General features: G+C 43.1%; 1 protein-coding gene across 1 annotated transcript; it reads right to left on the bottom strand.

The window, feature by feature from the left end:
• Positions 1–3,187: 3,187 nt before the first annotated feature.
• HSP90B1 (heat shock protein 90 beta family member 1) lies at positions 3,188–21,283 on the bottom strand. The gene is made up of 18 exons (XM_040344245.1): positions 21,135–21,283; positions 16,407–16,509; positions 15,474–15,615; positions 15,273–15,389; positions 12,880–13,211; positions 11,904–12,015; positions 10,693–10,815; positions 10,403–10,519; positions 9,837–9,974; positions 9,681–9,758; positions 9,522–9,587; positions 8,667–8,936; positions 8,338–8,583; positions 7,843–7,979; positions 7,594–7,672; positions 6,892–7,047; positions 6,536–6,670; positions 3,188–3,761 (listed from the first exon to the last, which is right to left on the bottom strand). Exons 1-18 carry the CDS (start codon positions 21,181–21,183, stop codon positions 3,732–3,734), a joined length of 2,430 nt encoding a protein of 809 aa, XP_040200179.1. The 5' UTR covers positions 21,184–21,283; the 3' UTR covers positions 3,188–3,731.
• Between the last annotated feature and the right edge of the window lie 1,883 nt (positions 21,284–23,166).

The raw sequence follows: 23,166 nt of genomic DNA, 5'->3' as shown, positions 1-23,166 counted from the left end.
GGGGGGGGGTTATAGTTGTAACCCTTACCCCAATACTCTTTCAAACCAAAGAGGAAGTGGCTTTGCAGAGAGACAAAGTTCCAACCTAAAACTATTAGGGTCCTTTCACACAAGGCAGACTCCGTTGCTACGGGAGATCTGTCCGCAGATCCCCGCTGAGCCGGCAGATGCCCACTGAGCAGGGAGGGGCTTGTGCAGCACCACTTTCCACTAATGAGAGATCTGTCCATTTTCATCAGATTTATGTCTTATTTTGGCAGATTGGATGTCAGCGGACATGTCTCCATAGGACTGCATGGCGCTGCCGTTCAGGTTTGCCGTCAAAACTGACAGGACTAAAATTAGTGCTCATGGCTCTCTAACATAAAACTTCGTACCAAAAAAGTGTAAAAATAAGTCAATTTATTGATGGGTCCAATCCAAAAACATAAAAAATATATAATAATAGTCCATGTGGTAAATACAAATGGGGTAAATATGATAGACTACAGTATACAGTCAGCAATAATATCATCCAATTACCATCGAGCAAAGGGTTAATATTTTGGGACTCAGAGAACAGCTCCTCTGGTGGAGGAAAAACACACAGTACCTGACCTGAGGTATTGTGTTTTTCCTCCACCAGAGGAGCTGCTCAGTGAGTCCCAAAATCTTTATTGCTGACTGTATACTGTAGTCTATCATATTTACCCTATTTGTATTCACCACATGGACTATTATATATTTTTTTTTATGTTTAAACCCATCAATAAATGGACTTTTTACACTTTTTTGGTACCAAGTTTATGTTTGAGAGCCATGAGCGCTGATTTTAGTGCTTTCGTGTGTTTTTGTTCTTCCGGGTAGGATTTCTTCTTGCAGCTCTGGACTCTCCCATATACAGCCTCCAAGGAGATATTGGTAACCTCCTGAAGTATTTACTCTTGTTTATACTACCATTGTTTAGCGCCAGTGTTCTTGTTTTTTCATGTCAAAACTGACAGGCGGACCTGAACAGTCTGATTGTGTGAAAAGGGCCTTAAACCCAAAGGCAAAAAACATTCTACTGCAGCGTACCAATACTTAGCTCCAATGGCTGCATTTGTATTCTTTTAGGCTTTCCTTTAGTTTTTACCCATAATCTGGCCAGTATTTTTTTTTTCTTATGAAAAAACTAATACAAAACACTTGTGCCTTGGTGATGGGTGGCAATGTATTTGGGCCACTGCTGTCAATACTATCCCCACTGGAGGAACAAATTGGAAAAACAAACACCTGCTCCACCTAGAGGACTATGCTTGATCCCAATGTGATGCTCCGTGTCTGACTCCTTATTTTTTTTTTCATATGGTGACTTCTATTGGCTAAATAGTGAATTGACATTTAGGTGCATACGTTAGTATCTGTGTGAAGTCCAATGCTAGTAAATGATCAGAGTGACAATATTAAAGTGCATATAGTGATAGCTGTGCAAAAAAACAGTCTTTCCCGTGTGAAAAGTGCTGTTGTGCCCCATCCACCTCATGGAGGCTGTAAAAGATATGCACCCACCAGATATGTTGGACTCCCTTACAGCAAGGAGTCTACTGTGCTTGTAGGTCATTAATGGCGACCAATGCAATATCCTCCGTTTCCCCCTCTATGGTGGATTACCACCAATTATGACTCCACGTTTCACCCATGACAGCAGTTGGGGAAATTTTCTACCCACACCTACTGTCACAATGATTCCGCTGTGCCATTTTTAAATTGCATTAGTTCTGTGAATGAACTACAAGCACTGTAGGCCACCACAGCCGAGTTTGTAGTTCTCTCAATCAACGGCAAAGGTGCTGGTGAGCACTTGTAGGATAATAAATTCTTCCTGCAATTCAGTAATTACCCATCCATAGAGAGCCGGTCAAAGGCTCCTGCTATTGCGAATTGTATGTGGGAAACTTGCATTCAAGTTGCAATGGTGTGAACCCAGCCGCAATGAATCCAGGCAATCAGCAGCAGTTGAACTGGCCACATATTGCTAGATCTGCTTGGGCGTGACAAATACAAAAAAGGTCAATAAATTCATAAAATTTGGATATCTTAGCTTGATCAAAACAGTGATCAGATAAACACAAGTGTTAGTGTACATTGTGTAAGGCAGTGCAATTTCTTCCAACATATTTCTACTCTAAACTACGAAACTTTTGCGATAATCTAGAGAAGACATCCTTGCACCGAAACAACATGCAAGTACTTGGACCAATGCAGTTCAGATACGATGTTTAAAAGCTTAAAGGCAGGATTTTATACACAAGTCTGTTTTAGTGCCACTTTATTCCATTCACAACACTAGGTGTGTCATATGGAAAAATTGACTACTTGCCTTTCTGTAATTTTACTTTCCTGGTGCCCATCCATGGCAGCATACGCATGCTTGGCCAGGGGTGGAGCGGCCAACCATGCGTATGCTGCCTAGAAAGCACCAGGAAAAAGGCCATTACATGTTTAACCGCTTCAAAAACAGACACTTCCACACATTTCCTTCCCAGGCTAATTTTCAGCACTGGCACCCTTTGAAATGAGTTGGTCATGCAACACCGAACCCAAATGAAATTTTCTTCCCACAAAGAGCTTGCTGCTGTTTTTCTTTTGGCAAGAACTCTTAATTTTTAGTTTGCCAGTAAATTTAGTAAATAACCAATTTCCCCTTCGCCGATGAGGCGGCAAGAATATGCTGCACTGATGATCAGTGCCCCGATTACCTTAGTTTTCCCCTGCGAGGAGATTCCACTGATCGGCTCGACTCACACAGCCAGTGTGAGGCAAGGAGAGCAGATAATCACTTCGGTGTTTACATGCGATTGTAAACAGCTGATCACATGGGTAAAGAGCTTCAGTATCAGACATGGCTCAAATGCCATACTGCATGCCCCTGTGGGCACACAAGAGCGGTGCCACTGGGGCAATGTCTAATGACGCTGCCCCAGATTGAGAGCCCACCATCATTTTACTATACGGCAGGCAGTAGGTAAAGGAACCCCACATCCTTGAGAGATCTATTGGAACTTTCATCCCCCCCCCCCCCCCCCCCATGTTCCAGCTGGACCGTTTGTAAAACACCAGTCTAACAACCGGCTTCTGTTGAACAGAGGGGGCTACACACAAATCAAGTTTTCATCCATGTATGGCCAGCTTTAGAGACTGATTTCAGAAAGCAAAACACAGCTTGTTCAATAACAAAGTCACCACAACTTTATTGTTGAAAGGAGGTTGCTGTGGACATTGACTGTAAAATTGCGACATTAACTAGAAGTGTTACAAGATGAACCAGCCGCTTTTAGTCAGGGATTTTTTCCAAGGAGACAAACATAACCATTATACTTGACGTTTCACATTCGAGTCCAGTTCTGCTCTGTAGTGCTAGGCCATTAATCAGTCAGCTTGGTGCGAGACGGTCCACTAAGATGAACAGATACCCAGTCCTTTTCTGGTTTGTGCAGGTTAATTTTAAATCCCTTCAACATCTGATTGAGGTTTCAGCTTGCAATGTTTGACAATCTCTTGGATGGCATTGCCGTGTTACATAACAGTGAATCCGGTGTGACTTTTCAGAACGCTTGGGTTCACAGGAAAAGGATTTTACAACCATAAATAGTACAAATTTTTACATTCATGAGGAATGTTTTTCTTAAAAAAATAAACAAAAAACAAAACTAAAAAACCCTCCAACACTGAAAAAGCCCACCCCCCACTAGTTGGTTGTGAGATGGCATTTAGAATTCATCTTTTACATGTGTGGATCCCTGAAATAAAGAAAAAAATAAAATTACATTCAAGAATCCAAAAAAAAAAAAAAAAAAAAAAAAAAAAACACAGAAAACTAGTTTTCTGGACACCTTAATCCAAATGATCATATGAAAAGTTAACCTCCCTTTAGAAAAGAAGAACCGGTATCAAGCTCATTCTGAAAATAAGTTACCTGGCCATTATTCTGACCCTTAAAAATCAGTCAATTTCATGTGAAAACTCCAGTCTAGTACATAATTCTAGTAATATGTCAGCCAAGCAATTAGACCATAGGGATTTAAATACCTAAAGTCTCTTAACCACTTAAGACCCGGGCCAATATGCAGGTAAAGGACCTGGCCAATTTTTTGGGATTCGGCTCTGCGTCGCTTTGACAATTGCGGTCATGCAACATGGCTCCCAAACCAAAAAATTGGCGTCTTTTCCCACAAATAGAGCTTTCTTTTGGTGGTATTTGATCACCTCTGCGATTTTTTTGCGCTATAAAACAAAAATATAGCAAAAAAGTAAATATTGAATTTTTTCAAAATTGTCACTAATAAATATCCCAAAAAAAAAAAAATTCTCAGTTTAGGCCGGTACGTATTCTACCTATTGGAGATACATACACACAAAAAAATTGCAATAAGCATTTATCGATTTGTAAACGCTATCAATTTTGCGCGAACTTCGTGCGAAATTATTTTATTAATATTTTTTTTTTTACTACTAATGGGAACTACTATATCAGGGAACAGACAATCACTGACATTGCCACAAGGAAGAACGGGGAAGGTGTGTATACACACACACACACACACACACACACACACACACACACACACACACACACACACCTCCCCGTACTTCAGCTCCTGAGACCGATCGCGGGACACAGGCGATCGGGTCTGGAGCATCTGGCGTTGCAGGGCTCTTAAAGAGGACTACAGGTACGTGCCTGTGCCCAGCCGTGCCATTCTGCCGACGTATATTTCGGCGTGAAGGGTGTCCTTAAGTGGTTAAAATGTAAGCCAAAAAGATAGAAAGTCTAGCCAGCCCATTCAGAATAAAGATGTAATCTTCAGATTACTAGAACATTTTCTCCATTGAAAAAAACAAACAAAAAAAAAAAAATGGGATCAGTGGATGAAGGCGCACATTAAAGAATGGTGGATTTTTTTATATTGTGGAAATATTAATTCTTTAACCACTTACTCCTAATGGGCACTTAAACCCCCTTGCTGCCCAGGCCAGCTTTCAGCACTGTCATTTTAAGCCCCCGTTCACACCTAGGCGTATATACGCCTGTAGTGCGACGCCGCTGCAGCCCCGAGACGCCAGAGGGATGATTTAACATGCACCTCTATGGAGATGGTTCACATTTCCACGCCGAAAGCCTGCAAAAAAGTCCCGGACCTTTTTTTCAGGCGGCTTTCGGCATAGGAGATGTGAACCATCTCCATAGAGGGGGTGAAGGCTGCATTCACAATCGCTGCGTTTTGTCGCCGCAAATCGCGGTACAAAACGCAGCTATTTGTCGCCACAATTCGTGGGACAAAACGCCGCGATTTTGTACGTCGAGGTGTGAATGCAGCCTAAATGAGAATTGCGGACATGCTACACTGTACCCATATGAACAAGTTTCAAAGATTTTTGGTGATATTTAATATTAAATTTAATTTTTTTATTAGAAAAAAAATAAAAGTTTTGCAAACAGGCAATTTTTCTCCTTCACTGATCTGTTGAACCTCATGAACTGGCTGATCAGAGCGCAAGCACAGGAGGACGTACATGGACGCCCTCTCAGCAATTTTGGCCAGGGCTATAGTGCAAGATGGAGATGATAGAGATGGAGAAACACAATCCAGCTCTTCCAGATTATACACAGTAGGAGCCGAGTGGCAGGTATCGTGGACTATGTCCACCAGCACCCGCCAATTGTTCAGTACACAGGTAGAAGGGCAATCTGCCAATGTAAAGAAGGCAGATTGCCGTTCTGTCAGTAAGGAAAAGCATGGATCCCATGTTCCTGCAAAGCATGGATCCATGCCTCCTTCCCCTAGTAAAATGAAACACTGGTTTGGCACAGTTAACCTCTTCCCAGCTAGTGGCATTAGTACAGTGAGTGCATTTTTTTGCACTGATCATTGTATTGGGGGTCACTGGTCCTCCAAAGTGTCAGTGTTAGAATGTCCACTGCAATAATCGCAGTCCTGCTACAAATTTCTGATCACTGCCATAACTAGAAGGGGGGGGGGGGGGGAATGTTTGGTTTTGTGCAAAAATCCTAGCGTCTACAATAAAGCTTATTGGGATTTTCTCTTCAAATATGTAGCAGAATACATATTGACCTAAATAGAATTCCATTTTGTTTATAAAACGCAAAGAATAAAAAAAAAAAAATAAAAAAAAAGTTATTCAAATTCCTGTAACCCATTCAGTGCAGGCACAGCCCCACTGCGAGGGATAATTTTTAAGCTTCCTGGTTGTTGGGCTTTAAAGCAGGTTTGGTTGGAAGTATTTTTCATGCGCTAGACCCAGCTAGAGTATCTTGTATGCTCAAGCTTAGCAATTTTATAATTAAAAAAAGTTTGGCAATTGCTGTGCAGCAAGTTTGAGCGTTTTCGCTCTAGTGAGGTTGTGCAAAATGGTTTGCACACCATGCCAGAGTGGTGCAAACCTATGTAGAACCATTACGTGGCATGGACAAGCTGATAACTGAAGACATTTAAAGGATAGGTGGGATCACCAGTGAAAAAGTTGACATTTGTTACAATCCAAAGACACCAACCTGTTTATCTGTCTCTTCTGTTTTTGATGTTTCATCTTTTTCTTCTGCATCAACCTCTTCAACGTCATCATCTGACTCTTCCTGCTCTGCTTCATCTGCTGCTGGCTCCTCTTCCTCCTCTGGTTCATCTTCAACCTGCAAATATTGAGGATAACCAATGCACCAAACGTGAATGCAGTTTATTTTATAACACTGCTGTGTCATACTGAAAGTTAAAACACTACCCAATTATAGGGATATCCAATTTGCCAATAAAATCGCCCCCCCCCCCCCATTTTTTAAAGATAGCATACAATATATAGCTGTAAACCTAGCAGTACACAGGTGGAAGAGTAAAATGCAGATTCATCCTTTACCTTGGCATCAAGGTCGATACTTAAGCTTAGTCGCAGCATTCTTTCTATTCTTTCACTGTAGCTCTTTGTATCTGGTAACTGATATCCTGACCGCAACGTGGCAGTTTCAAGAAGTACAACTGCAAGGTCTGATACAGTCTGGTCGTCTTCATTTTCCTGTTCAAAAAGAGAAAATGCGATTTACACAACTCTTACAGTAACCCAACAACCTTCCTCTGTCACAGGAGTAGTATGTGATCACTGTGGTTTCTGAATTTTGTACCAAAATGTTTACTTCAAAAACTTTTTGGTGTTCAATAGCTTTAACATAATGAAGGCCATGTCGAAACTGAACAGTGTAAATAAAAAAAAACACCCCATGTTGACCTCCAGGTGTCTCCATGCCAACAGCCTAGCCATACTTCCGCTGAGTTTTACTACCGATACATTGATAATCAACATGGTCAGACTGACCTACCACAAAATATGACAAATACATACATGCTATGATGGGTGGCCTCACCAACCAGGAGTGTAGTCAGACATTCTACTAAGAACTCTGTTTAATATCTGCACACAAAACCATACTAAGATGTGGAAATTGGGGGTTAGCAGATGTAGAAGCACCCAGGGGCGTCTGAGATAAATTTCCATTTTATAGTGGGTTTGTTTATTTTGCAAACTCTAGATGGAGCAGGAAGATTTTTTTATCGAATAGCTCACCTGTACTCTCCGCAACATTTCCTTTATCAAAGGATGTCTTGGGTTAACCTCAAGGGTTTTTTTCTGACTGGAGTAGTAACTGGGGGGAAAAAAAAAAAAAGGAATACAATAAAATATAAGTTTATGAAAATCCACATGCACATTTTAAAACTAAAAGCTCCAAATGGGGAGGAACCCACACAAGCAAACATTGGCATCCAGTGAAAAAGCATTTTTTTTTTATTGGGTAGGTCAGCTAATACATCTTACCTTGTGGAAATGTCTTTTCCAGTTTGATATGCTTGTGCCTTCATAATTCTTTCCATATTGCCAGACCACCCATACTGGCTAGCCACAAGTGCACATGGGGACTGTGTCAAACGTTGGGATAGGACAGCTTTTTCAATCTATAGAAAGATAGAAGTGGTAAAGTCATGTGTGTGCGGGGGGGGGGGGGGGGGACAAACACACACACACACACAGCAGCTTTGAAAGTGTGCAACTTGAAATCACACAATTTCAAAGCTGCATGTCAGCACGACTTGGCTGACATCTGTGCGACTTCATGCACATTGTCTATGCAAGTCGCACCTGAAAAGCAACAGAAGTAGTGTAGGAATTACTTTTTCATATCGGTGAGGCACAGCAAAGTTGGCATTGCACAGATTTGAACAGTTCCACTGCAAATAGGTGCGACTTGACCTGTCAAATTGCATTGGTGTGAGCAGGGGCTTAAGGTATTGTGAAGGTGGACTATAAATATACCTGGTCTTTCAGGGATTTATCTTTCAGCCAGGAAAGCAGTGGATCAAATTCCTTCTCCAGAGCCTCATGTGCTTCCTTTGACTTCTCACTTTCATCAAACTTTAACCCTTCCTTGGCAACATTCTGGAATCTCTTGCCATCAAACTCTGGCAGGGCCTGTATGCAGTACTCATCTACAGGTTCAATTAAGAAGATGACTTCATAACCTTTCTTCAACAAACGTTCAACAAATGGGGAAGAATCCACCTGAGGGAGCAGAATCAAAGTATGAGCTTGTGCACTGTTTCTCCTGAACACCAAGAAAATTGTAAAGCAGCTGTAAAGCTCACCTCTTTCCTGCTTGCCCCAGCCATGAAATAGATTTTATCCTGCTTCTCCTTCATTCTTTCGACATACTGCTCCAAACTGGCGAGCTCTGTCTTGTGGTTGGAAGACTGGAATCGGAGAAGCTTGGCCAAACGGGTACGGTTAGAGTGGTCTTCAATCACACCAAGTTTGACATTTGTGCCAAACTCCTTCCAGAATTTGTCATTATATTTGTCTTCTGCAATTTTCTTAATCATGTCTAAAGTTTTACGTACCAGCTTCTTTCTTATAACCTAAAAGAAAAAAAAAAGGTGCCAACATGTAACAAAAATAAAAGCTTTACATTACTTCCAGCCCATGTATTCCCCTCCAATACATCTTACACCCCCTACAGGACACGCGTGAAATGGCTCTGCTTAACGCCAATTAAACATATGTTTCAAGTCAGCCATAATAAGAAAGCGGTCAGACACGCATACCCAAAGAATCTGACCAAATATTTTGCCAAATGACAGGGCTTAAAAAGGTTGGAGTTAGAGAAATATGTATATCATCCCTTTTTAAAAATGGAATGGCAAATTGTCATCTAGTTTTCGCTTCGCATCTGCCAAGGAAGGATTTGGTTTAGGGCTTGTATAAATTTACAACTGCAGTGTGCCTTCACCTTACATTTGAAATCAGTTTGCAATACATCAGAGATCGCTGAGCGTTCCTTTACAGATACTCATAACATGCAGGTGACCTCCCATCAAGCCATATTGCATTTCCATTTAAGTGTATAGCAAGAAAGTTCCAAGCCTCAGTACACAATCCCTTAAGATTTACACCAACTGATAAACATGGTTTACAAGTATGAGCCAATGAATCAGTAAACATACCTTTAACAGTTTATGTTGCTGTAGAGTTTCTCTAGACACATTAAGAGGCAAGTCATCTGAATCAACCTAGAAAGTTCCAGAAATAAAAGGTTTACAGAACTTAAACACACACACACCTAAGCCAACTTCCAGATAAAGAAAACCCCAAAAAAAACTTACCACTCCCTTTACAAAGTTCAAGTATTTGGGCATCATGTCATGGAAGTCGTCCGTTATGAAAACTCTGCGGACAAAGAGCTGTTCAGACAGACAACACAATTAGTGGCCGATAGACATGCAGTCATGATTTTACATTTCAATAGTAACACTGCATACTTTGATATAGTCACTCTTCTTGGAGCCATATTCATCAAACAGACCACGAGGAGCTGTTGAAGGCACAAACAAGATGGATTTGAAGGTAACCTCTCCTTCAGCGGTGAAGTGGATGTGAGCCAGTGGATCATCACTTTCCTGAAAGACACATTTCACATTAATGAATACATGTGTGTACTTGGGCTTTGGCTACCTCCAGGCCACAATGAGCAATAAGATGGTAATAGACAAATTATGCGATTAGTACACCAACGGACCAAATGTCACTGATGTATGTTGGCCAATATAAATGAAAGACTGAAACCCCTTTAAGGGGAACTGCAGTCAGCTCACATATTTGTAATAATCTCTCTCCATCCGAAGTTAACGCAAGGGCAGAAGATTTAATAGGTGGAAAGAGAAGAGAAACAAACACTGAAGTTCAACCTTAAAACATTTTAGCGTGTTACCCTAAAAATTTTCTTTACAAAAAGTCAAAAATGTTAGCTTAGCAAATATTAATAACCCAATAAATGTCAGTATGAAATACATAAGCAGAACATCTGAAAAATATAAGACAAAATTACCTTTGAGAAAGACTTATAAAACGCTATGTATTCATCCTCTTCTACCTCCTTAGCGGGTCTCTGCCAGATGGGCTTGATGTCATTCATAAGCTCCCAGTCCCAGATAGTCTTCTCAACCTGTGTTATGGAAAACAATTGAATACATTTTTTTATTTTTTAACACCACCCCACACATGAACACAGTCCAAGCATATTGACCACTTTTGTTTTAATGGCACCACACGCAATTTGTGGTAGCAAGTTTTGGAAGAGATATCCCCTATCCATGCATTTACATTGCTCAAGCTCACCTTCTTGGTCTTTGGTTTCTTCTCTTCTTGCTCCTCCTCCACAGCTGCTTCCTCATCAGCATCCTCATCTTTTTCCTCCTCTTTAGCTTCCTCTTCATCGATCGGCTCTTCTACAGTCTCAGTCTAAAAAGCAACACATGAGTAAACAGGTGAGTTTACACACATTACATGCTAAACAAAGTAAAACCTGTCAGGAAATAAAAAAGTATCTACCCCCCCCCCCATCCCAATTGCCAATCAAGCCCAAAGGGCTGCATTGCAGTGAGGCAGTTGAGATGTCCTATGGCCACCATACCCAGCGGTATCAGGTTTTAGCCAAAATCAAGCAGAGGAAATAAGGTAGACTGGGATTGTTCACTTTAGAGAATCTTACACTCGAGTGCCAAAACACCACACTTTAGAGATTCAGTCCCGGTTCACATAGGTGCGATGCGGGAACACTGCGAATACACTGTGGGCTCCTGCATCACACCTTACTTGCAAGGCAGTTCACACGGCTATATGTGAACTGCTGGGAGCATCAATGTTAATGACACCCCCATTTCAGTTTGCACATCGCACTGCAAACTGACAGGTTGGGCATGAATTGGATCGCATGGGTGTTCCCATTCAGGGCAGATGCAAAAAAAAGGTCCTGTGTGAGTTTGGTCCGAATGTGATGCAAATTCAGCCATACTATCTATACTACAAGACAAATTGCCGCTCCAGCTTTTCAAATCTAAAACAAGAACACCTGCCCTGATGGAACTCACAGGTGATGGCTCTGCACAAGCTTGGGAGAAGAAAGATCCTGGACGGCCGCACACAATAGAAGGCATCTTTATTAAATGGTGTGCGGCAGTCCAGAATCTCTACTCCCATATCTGTATACTGGCTGAAATCGTATAGCATAAACATGGCATTTGATTTGCCCTGCAATGTAATGCGAATCACATGCGATCTCGCAGCACACCAGCATGAACCCAGCCTCTTTTTTACTGGTCTGAATGTGGTTCCTTAATAGGTATTCAATACCTAAGTCAACTAGTACAGTATTTAGAGGGGGGAAAAAAAAAAAAAAAAAAACCACGGTCTGTATTTTCCCATGCATGTATATAAAAGTGACACTTCCATGCAGGAGTGAAATTATGTGCATATGAGGTATAAACGGTCACATTAAACTGACCCCATTTGCATTCTGACAAGCATACAAATTTGAGAATCATCCTTACCTTGCTACTCCAAACATAAATAGGGAAGTTGATAAACTGAGAATATTTCCGCACCAGGTTCTTAACGGTTTCCAATTCAAGATAATCAGTTGCCTCTTCTTTCAAAACCAAGCTGTAAAAGAAAGTAATTCATTGCAATAAATTATGTGCCAACTTTTTATACCATACCAAGATGATTTCACATGGCCAAGCTCTCGTGAAAGCTAGATGCCAGGCTGTCATGCTCACTCTTACTTCAATACTGTTTTTCAGTAACACACTTAAGGGAACTGAACATATCAATTAAGAGCTGCCCATACATCATAGGCTGGGTAGGAAAAATGACCAAGGCGGCAGAACTTAAAGAAGTAAACCGATGGGTTTAACTTCCTCTTGCTACCTGCAAACTAAAAGCATAATGGGATAGTATGCATCGCATTCTAGCCCATTATGTGACACTTGCAAAACCAAGTCCGCATCCATCTTTGCCCGTGCCTTCTGGGGCCATGGACTCCGGCTCTGACTGGCCTGTGACGTCACTTCCGTGCATGGATCTGTCATGGCACTTACGAATAAAGAAACTGTACGGAGACAGCACATGCGCCGACGACATTGGAGCACTACAAGTGAAATATCTCCTAAACGGTGCACGTTTAGAAAATATTTCCACTACCTATAGGTAAGCCTTATTCTAGGCTTACCTATAGGTAAAATTCACACAAGAGGGTTTACAAGACTTTAAAAAGTAGCCAGTTTTTGTATATGGCTAAATACAATTTCAAAAGCCACACAAGATAAAAAACTGTTGACCGACAAAGCTTGCAACCATCAGGATTTATGCACAAGTGCTTGTAACGTGCGTTGCGTTAACACATGTTGTACTGCAATGCCTAGAGGTCAGACCTTAAGGGGGAACAAAAAAAGGGGCAAGCATGCATTGTCCTAAAATGCACTTCATAAAATCCAGCCTGTATAACAGCATTCAAGGTCCACTTACGTTATGGTTGTTCCTCTTCCCAATGTGTCACCTCGAGGATCTTCACTCACAGAGAATTCATTGGAATCAGATTCCCAGATGTGCTGTGTGCCATTGTTGTGTTTTGAGGTCACAATTACACGATCGGCAACAAGGAAGGCAGAATAGAAGCCAACACCAAACTGTCCAATCAGCTCAGAGGTAGACTGGGCAGAATCCTGGACTTCTGTAAACTTGTTCAAAAATTCACTTGTTCCAGATTTAGCAATGGTTCCCAAATTCTTCACTAGCTCCTCCTTTGTCATGCCAATGCCAGTGTCAGTTATATGCATCATGTTCTTCTCTTTATCACACTAGAAGATAAATTTAAGCAAATATGATAAAATAAAAACCAAGGAAAAAAACAGTTCAGAAGGATTAAAGTAGAACTAATCTGCCCAGGAAGATGCCATCTCAGCCTTCATAGTGAGGCAAATGTGACCAACCCTGACAACAGCCATTTGAGGGATTAAGACTGGCCAAGAGAAGACATATCAATGCTGGCAATTGTGACATTTAGCCCAGGTTCACACTGACTGTGGCAATGAAATCATGCGAGTTCAGCTGAACGTGCACAATTTCATTCCCGTATGTCAGTCACGGTGTTCGGGGGCAATTTCAGATACGTCTGTGCGGGTTCATGCACAGATGTCAATGACAAAATTAATAAAATCGCACCCTGAAATCCCCAAAAGTAGTACAGACATTACTTTGAAAATTGGTATGGCGTCGCACCAATTCAGATGCTGCCATTGCCACCGATTTGACATGTCAAATTGCACCCATTTGAACCAGGGTTAATCACCAGCCAGAGGCATGCCTTGAATGTAGCAAACTAGGGTTGCACCGAAACCAAGCATTTGCAAGAGTACACATGCAAATTTTCAAATACCTAAAACTGATATTTGTGGTGCGATTTGAGCCTATACAAAAAAAAAAAAAAAAAAAAAAAAAAAAATTGCATGCGATTGGAAAAGGAATGCGGTGCGACATGCGTGAACCGTCCTAGACGGTCATAGCGACTTCAACCTGAGTTAACACAAAAGCGGTGCGGAAAACTGCATGCAATTCAGACAGGAATCACACCCCATTCCTGGTCAAAATTGCATGTGACTATTTGCAACGTGATTTGAACCCAATCATTTCGTATGGGCTCAAATTGCACGACAAAAGATAATAGTTTTAAGTATCGAACCATTTGCACAAGTAATGTTGCAAAGTTATGGGTATTGGCGAGTACTTTAATAAAAGTAAGCGATACTAATCTATATAATAAACACACTGGGCAGCACAGTGGTGTAGTGGTTAGCACTTTCACCTAGCATCAAAAGGATCGCTGATTCAAAGAGAGGCGATTCAGTTTGCATGTGTAGCGCTATACAAGTCATTCATTCACACACACAATTTTTTCTCTAAAGAGGCGGCAGAGCATTGCACCCATAAGATTATGGATGAAAACCCAGGCCTCTGCAGACACTCAGCATAGCCATCTGCTCATGCTGGCAGACAGTTACCTGGGAGCAGGAAGATCAATGAATTAAAGGACACTCACCAGCTTCCTTGTAGTTTGAGAGCTAAAAGCCATCAGCTGCAATGGCTGACAGTCTTTTAGGCATTCACAGAAAACTGAATGACACGGGCAGAGCCTGCACAGCCGTTCAGTTTTCAAATTGTGACAGCAGATGCAGGGAGAGTTTTTCCACTGCCTGCCGTCTTAGGGAGGAGAATGCAGATGCTCGAACAGGTTACATGTTTCATCATAAAAATAGATGAAACAAGTACCATGTTCCAAAGGTGAACTTATCCTTTAACTCTATTTACACAAAGAGGTGAAGAACAGTCCAACCAGAAAACCCTAAACAGAAGATATCCCTCTAAACCTTCCCATCTTTTAGGGCCAAGGAAGCAGCAATCTTAGCTTTTTGGATCTGCAATTGTCACGGTGCTGCACATATGATCATTTAGGACACCAGCCATTTAATGGCTTGACAGTTCAGTCGAGAGTGCAAGCAGCTGACAGTTTTCATTTACAGAATGTCTTGAATGTAACTTTTATATATGAAATTGTTAAATGGGTTTAGTTCCACTTAACGATTTGTAAAGCTTTGTTTTTTCACCTAAATGCATCCTATGCCTACGAGGGGCATCCAAACCAAGTATTTCTTTTTTCCCAGGAATTTTCCTTCTAGGTTGGGGGTGCGCGCTATACACTGGGGCACATTATATGAAGATAAATACGATAGTTGCCATATACTGCCTATTACAAAGTTTAGCCCAAAAGAGTGAATTCCACGTCGGGGAGCTACTGATGTCGTTTTTTGGAGGTTTGTATAGGACATCAACATACCATGTTGATTCTAATCATAGAACCATACCTTAATCTTAATGGTAAGTTCTTCATTAGCAGCAAGTGCATCGTCATCAGTCAAAGAAAATAACCGGATCTTGTCAAGGGCATCAGAGGCATTGGAAATCAGTTCTCGAAGGAAGATCTGCAGGAAAGAGAACAGTGTTTAACAGATTCACCATCACTGACATTATGAAGATTAGGATCTCAAGTTTAGAAAGTAGGTTACCTCTTTGTTTTTGTAGAGGGAGTTGATAATCAGTTTCATCATTCGGTTAACTTCAGCTTGGAATGCAAACTTTTCAGATTTCTCCCGGAATTCCTTAATTTGGGCGGCATTAAGTCCATCTAGCTGAATTGCTTCCTCTTCCCTATGAAAAAAACAAAGTGGTAAATGATATTCCTTGATAAATTCTTAATTGTAATTGAGATAGGGAGCTGCGGTGGCTCAATGCGATTGCCACTGCGCTGACAAGCCATTCACCTCTGCAGCCAGGGGTTCGGATCCCGGTCTCGGCTACATGTGAATTGAGTTTGGTGGTCTCAGCCCGGCTCGTGTGCTATGCGAGGTAAGCCTACCCCCCCACAAAAAAACACCACACTTACACGCACTCGAAATTGAGTTAACATGCACGCACTTTGACCACGCGGTCTCTAAAAAGAGAGGCGAAGGACTAACGGGGCTGGTTGAGCGGGCTAGATCCTCTCACTCCCTTATAGGGAGTCCCTCTGCCCCGTTGGGCTTCAAAGCGGAGCAGGTAGGGCGGGCTGTGTGGGAGGACCCCCTCACACACCCACCATTGCCACCCGGGGCATGGAGAAAGGTGGCAGATTGCCTCTGGGGGAGGCCTGCCTACTCCCAACTCCTGCAGTCTGGCTCCTCTCTCGAAAAAAATACACTTTAATAAAAAAAATTAAAAACTAAATTGTAATTAAGAGTGAATGAATGATCCTTGTTTTCTTTACCAAACTCTCCTATGGGCATACTTATGTCTATTGCATGTTTCTTGTACGCATTTAAGAATGTATAAAACACTAAACAGAAGTTATTTGTAATCCTGCAACTCCTCTGGCACGATGAGATCTATAGCCGACTGCATTCAGTGCCTGTTTACAATGTCAGATAAAAATCATAAAAACATTGCATGTAGTAAAGACTAACCTGCTTACAACTTCATCATCCGTTCTTGAGCCTTCCCGGCTTTTTCCAATGTCATCTTCTACCGTTCCATCGATGTCTACATCATCTTCTGCTCTCACAGAGACTGTAAAGATTTTTAATAGTTTAAGTAACACTTTGGGAAACACTTTATACTTGCAAGTGCTAAAAAAAAAAAAAAAAAAACACAACAAAATCTGCATTTTGTTCTTGCAGCAAGCATGCCTTTAATTGCCCAAGTATTTTGTCATGTGACATCGACTTGGAAGGCTGATGTTGATGCCTGATCATTTACTTCTGGAGCCAACCAAGATGCTTTTGCATAAAGACTCCAGTGCAGGACAGCTTGTAAGCAAGAGTTGAATTGTTAGGGGCCAGTTAGGGAATCGCTTTTTGTGCCAAAAGTGGACATATAGGGAACCAGATATGGGGGATAGTGGAATTGTATTTCCACCTATATTACACACAGAACCTGCCAGCACAATAATGTAAATGACTGCTGCCTTCAAACTGAATCAATCAGATCTACATTCTTTGCATCATTCCGATTTGCTAAAGAGCCCATTTACAGGCAGTGAACAATGCATTGCCCAAGGCTACATTATTTCTGCAGTTCGCTCCCATCACTATCTCCCAGTACAAATATTTGACAGTCCCATTTAGTGTTAAAGAAACCCCAAAAAAAAGGGGGGGGGGGCAGTTTAAGGAACAGAACACACAACAACTTCCTAGTACTCAAGCTGGAAAGGTTACACATTAACACTTATTAGTTACTTATGTTTTACCATAGATCGACTCATGCTTATTTATTCATTCCATGATGGCCGGCAATGAGCAGCATTCAGAAAATACCATGTGGAACAGTTTCTAGAACCCTGGCACACCACCCGCAGGTTCTAGTGGACACATTCAGATACACAAAGGACCCTACTGACTTTAGACGGCAGCTGGAAAATACAAGCTAGATTTGGCTAAGAATACACATTTGCATCAGGTGAAGGTGCATGTTCTGTCTTCTGAAGGATGGGGGCTGGGGCACCAGCACTGCACAATGGTAATCAGCCAGGAAAAGTAATTGGTCCAAATAAGCAAACCTGCTCTAGGATCAAAAATAAACAACTTTTTCTAGTTTTAGAACTAGTAGCGAAAGTTTAAAACCCTTTGAGTTTTCTTGTTGTCCCATCTCAAAGGCACAGCAATAAGTGAGAAGAAAACTCTTCAAAAGCCACACACACACACACACACACACACACAACTGGTTTTCCCGGCAGGAGCATTTGGCCGGGAATCCCGGCCGTGTGTATGCTCCCTAGCAGTTTTCCCATCAGGAAAACACCCGGGAATCTCGAGGGGAAAATAAAGAACCTGCTCTCTATTTTCCCGTCAGAATGTTTCCTGCCGAGAAAACGGGTCGTCTGTATGCTTAAAGGGGAGTTCCAGCCATTTGTGTGTTTATTAAAAGTCAGCAGCAACAAAAAGTGTAGCTGCTGGCTTTTAATAAACAGGCACTTACCTGCTCCAGCGCTCCAGCGACGCGCCGGCCGGGGCTCCGCTCCTCTCCCCCCCTCCCCGGCCGGCGTCTTCATCTTCAGTGTGGGCACCCGGCCGTGACAGCTTTCGGCTTCACGGCCGGGCACCCACTGCGCATGCACGAGCGCGAGCGGCGCGGCACTGCGCATGCGCGAGCGGCGCGGCGCCGCGTAATTGGCCAGGAGATCGCCTAGGACCTGTGACGTGTCCTAGGCGATCGCCAACAGCAGCCACTTCCTGAAGGCGACTAAGCTTAGTCGCCTACAGGAAGGAGGAAGTGGGACAGGAAGTCCCACTCGTGCTGAAGCCCCCACTCCCCCCCCAAAAAAATTACATGCCAAATGTGGCATGTAAGGGGGAGAGGAGTGGGTTAAGAGGAAGTTCCAAATTTGGGTGGAACTCCTCTTTAACTGTCCAGAGGTAAACGCGCATGCTCGATAAGCCTTTGGCACATGCGCCTTAGCATACAAGGCATAGTGTAGGGCAGGGGTTGACAAATTTGCTTGGAATCTAGGAGCCAGGTAAAAAAGTTAGGAGCCAGAAAACGCGCCCCGTCCCGACGAGCTTGCGCGCAGAAGCGAACACATACGTGAGCAGCGCCCGCATATGTAAACGGTGTTCAAACCACACGTGAGGTATCGCTGCGATTGGTAGAGCGAGAGCAATAATTCTAGCCCTAGACCTCCTCTGTAACTCAAAACATGCAACCTGTAGATTTTTTTTAAACGTCGCCTATGAAGATTTTAAAGGGTAAAAGTTTGTCGGCATTCCACGAGCGGACGCAATTTTGAAGCGTGACATGTTGGGTATGAATTTACTCGGCGTAACATTATCTTTCATAATATAAAAAAAAATGGGGATAACTTTACTGGTGTCTTATTTTTTAATGAAAAAAAGTGTAATTTGTTCACAAAAAAAGTGCGCTTGTAAGACCGCTGCGCAAATACGGCGTGACAGAAAGTATTGCAACGATCGCCATTTTATTCTCTAGGGTGTTAGGATAAAAAATATATATAATGTTTGGGGGTTCTAATTAGAGGGAAGAATATGGCAATGAAAATAGTGTAAAATGACATTAGAATTGCTGTTTAACTTGTAATGTTTAACTTGTAATACCAACGGCCACCACCAGATGGCGCCAGCTCACATCTGGTGGTAATAACTTGTAATACCAACGGCTCACCACCAGTTGCCCCCTTCCAATTCAAGTCGCCAGGACCCTATTTCTAGTCGCCATGGCGACCTGGCGCCCGGGATTTGTCGAGCCCTGGTGTAGGGAGTAGCAAGATGGTGGCGACATTGAATGTGACAACCCCCGGCTCGTCGTAGTCGATGAAATAACCTCGTTCTTGCCAGTCAAAAGAATGGCGGTTCTTTTGAATGGCCGTCTGTATGCATGGCTTGCCAGGAATCCTGTCAGGAGAACCAACGTTTTTTTTCCTTGACTGGATTCTCGGCCATGTGTACAGGACCAAAGAGAGAAAACAGTTGTCCACACTGAAAAGATTCCCCTCTACTCCAGTTATAGTGAAAACGCCAAATCCCCGGTGCCCAACTTGCGGCTCAAGGGCCCTTTGGTATATGTGGCCCTTGAACCACAGCATTCTGTAGTAGAAACACAGATTGGGGTAATAGCATTGATCTCCAAGAGCCTCGTGTAACAGGTCCTCAGCTTCCCACGGTCTTCTGCAGCATATTGCCAGCCAACGTATCCTGGCCACACTCTCCAACCCTCATTTCCTCTATTAGGTCTGCAGTTTCTGACAGTTCTCTCAAACATGACATATACTGATCATCATGTGCGGCTCTTAGCTAATGTCAGGGGCCACATTCGAGCCCTCTTTGCTCATATGGTGACAACCACTGCTCTAAATTGTAGTATTTCACTGCCTTTTTATCTATGGGACATAAAAAGGTAGCCAAATCCCAACACCTGCTAAAGCCTCATCAGAGACAAGGGAGGAAAACTGACATTAGACCCTGTTGACACCAATGCACGTTTGATGCAGTAAAATGCACCAACTCAGCATTGCAAAAGCACACAAAAAAAAGTCCCCTTTAGGCTGCATTCACACCTTGGCGTACCTAATCGCGGCAACAAATTGCTGCGTTTTGTAGCGCGATTTGTGGTGACAAAACGCCGCGATTGTGAATGCAGCCTAACCCCAGGTCCACATCTCCTATGCCGAACGCCGAAGCAGCCTGAAAAAAAGGGTCCGGGACTTGTTTTGAGCTTCAGGCGTGCGGCGTGGAGATGTGAACCATCTCCATAGAGGGCAAAGTAAAATCTTCCCTCCAGCGTATTAGGGGCTGCTACGGCGTCACGCTTCAGGCGTATATACGCCTAGGTGTGAACGAAGCCTTAAGTGCTAGTTCACACCAGATGCAGTTCCATGTACTTTTTTCCTGCACAAAATGCATGCACAGTGTTTTCCATGTATGCCAATGGCTCTAGTTCACACCAGAAACTGACTGCATGGTGTGAACTACATTGGAAAACAACGTGCATGCATTTTTATTGCAGAAAAAAAAAAAACACACAGAACAGCATCTGGTGTGAACTGGCCCTGAATACTAGCACACTTGAAACTGCGTGAAGCTTGTCGCCTGACAAGGAGCATCTTCCAGGGCAGCCCATTGAAGTGAATGAGGCGGCTCTATGGGACACACAGAAATCACATGCAAATCATAGAAGGCATGCTCATTCTTGCTATGCATTAATGTGAACAGGGCCTTAGTGCCCGGTTTGAAAAACAATCTGTTGTAGTCAATGGAAATGCATCAAACTTTTCCAGTCACATGTTCACCCCCCCCCCCCCCAGGTATGAATATACATGTAAACCCCAATAAATCCCCCATCCACATGAGGAGAAAGCTGCGCTTTTATATAAAAATTACATGCTGTACACAATGCAGAAACCCTTAGCAACCAGGTGGAGTCCAGCCAATAAGACAGTTGCTATGGGTGACTGAACTTTGCCATGGCGGCCATCACTACTATGGGGCTCACTAATTATGAAGGCGCTGAGGACCCCCTAAACCACCATCTTATACCAGAAGAAGGCATGCGTAGCATCGTGAGAGACACACGTTCCAGAGAACCCCCCGCCTATAGAAGGATGCCGGTCAGGAAGCTTCTAGAAGACTATGAAGGAAGGATGATGGTATAGAATAGGGGGGTCCCCCTCCCCGGGTACTCACCAAAAGCTAGCAGGACGAAGCAAAGGCCAATAGCCCACAACTTCCTCATGGTGACCGCACGCCTTACACCTCCGGTATGCACGTTCTTCGTTCGCCACACAAAACTGCAACCGTGCGCCGCCTCCTAGGCTTTAATATCTGCCCCTGACAGGCACCGGGCGGACACCGAGCGCCCGCCAATAGTAGCCAACCACGCAAACCAAGCCACCAATCGGTGTCCTCCTCGCGGCCTACGTTCCTGTCAGCGTTGCCCAATAGTTGTCTTCCATGTACGGCGTACAAGGCTAGGAGCGTGTCCCGCGCTGATTGGCTACGGCGCGCCGGCTCTCTCTTGGTCGGGCCAATGAGCTACTTTTAGTGTTTGCTGTCACAGATTATTGAACTCACAAGAAGGGGGAAACAGTGAGGGGAGAGCTCAGTGAAAGTGCCTGACATTGCACACAAAGAGACCAAGGGTCAATCACTTTTACTTCCGGGGTACTTCCAGGCGTGTTTACCATAGTTACCCAGGCTGGTGTTGTTGCTATGGGAGCTTGGAGAGTATGGTTATCTCTCTTCTGTCAGGAAATCAGCAATGGTAATCTCTGTGTGTCTACTGTGCTAGTGCTTCTGGATTTAGAACTTGACATTGACTTCTGTCTTTCATCTTTGACATTCCATAGAACACAATAATAATCCCGCCTAATCGAAATATTAAACATCTGTCGTTCCTTTTAGTATGTCCCCTTTGATACTGCCGGTCACTTGGTAAAGTATGAGATAAGTGGAACCTGTGTTCACTATACATATCTAATCATGGGGAGGGGAATGGATAAAAAACAGTCATTTCTTATCAAATGCCATCAAATAGCCTTCCCTGATCAATCTCCATGCCAAGATATACACTAAAATATTGTGAAGCCTGCCTTTACACACATATGAACTTTATTGACATCCCAGTCTTATAGCTAGATTCAGGTAGCCCGCCCTAACTTTGCGGCGGCGTAGTGTATCGTGTTTACACTACTACAGTTAGCGAGGCAAGTACATGATTCACAAAGTACTTGCCTGCTAAGTTACGGCGGCGTAGCGTAAATCGGGCGGGCTAATTCAAATTTAGCTGAGGGGGCGTGTTTTATGTTAATGGGGCTTGACCTGACTTGATTGACTTTCTTTTGAAACGGCGCATGCGCCGTCCGCCTACATATCCCAGTGTGCATTGCGGCAACTTACGCCGCACGGGCCTATTGTTTTCGACGTGGACGTAAATGACGTAAATCCCTATTCACGGATGACTTACGCAAAAGACGTAAAATTTTCGAATTTCGATGCGGGAACGGCAGCCATACTTTAACATTACTATTCCAACTATTTGATGGAATAACTTTAGGCCTGATAAAGCGTTACGTAAACGGCATATCTGTACTGCGTCGGCCGGGCGTACGTTCGTGAATAGGCGTATATAGTGATTTACATATTCTACGCCGACCGCAATGGAAGCGCCATCTAGCGGCCAGCCTAAATATTGCACCCTAAGATAGGACGGCGCAAGCCGTCGTATCTTAGATAGGTTTAAGTGTATCTCTGTTTGAGAATACACTTAAACTTAGGTCGGCGCAGATTCCGAGTTAGGTCGGCGTATCTACTGATATGCCGGCCTAACTCTTACTGAATCTAGCTATTAGTCTGTAGGGTTCACTATTCAGTTGGCCCAGCCTTTGCAGCTATAAGTCTATGACTCTTCTGGGAAGGCTGTGCACAAGGTTTAGGAATGTGTCTATGGGAATGTTTGACCATTCTTCCAGAAGCGCATTTGTGAGGTCAGGCGCTGATGTTGAACGAGAAGGCCTGGCTTGCAGTCTCCGCTCTAAATCATCCCAAAGGTGTTCTATTGGGTTGAGGTCAGGACTCTGTGCAGGCCAGTCAAGTTCCTCCACTCCAAACTCACTCATCCATGTCTTTCTGGCATGAAATCTACTTAGCTTACCTTCACTGTCATATAAATAAATGACTCTTAAAGGCATATTTTTTTCCTTTGATTCTGTGAACACAA

This window comes from Rana temporaria, chromosome 3 (genome assembly GCF_905171775.1).
Source record: "Rana temporaria chromosome 3, aRanTem1.1, whole genome shotgun sequence".
In the NCBI taxonomy this organism is placed as follows: domain Eukaryota; kingdom Metazoa; phylum Chordata; class Amphibia; order Anura; family Ranidae; genus Rana; species Rana temporaria.
This window is presented reverse-complemented; position numbering and strand designations above follow the sequence as displayed.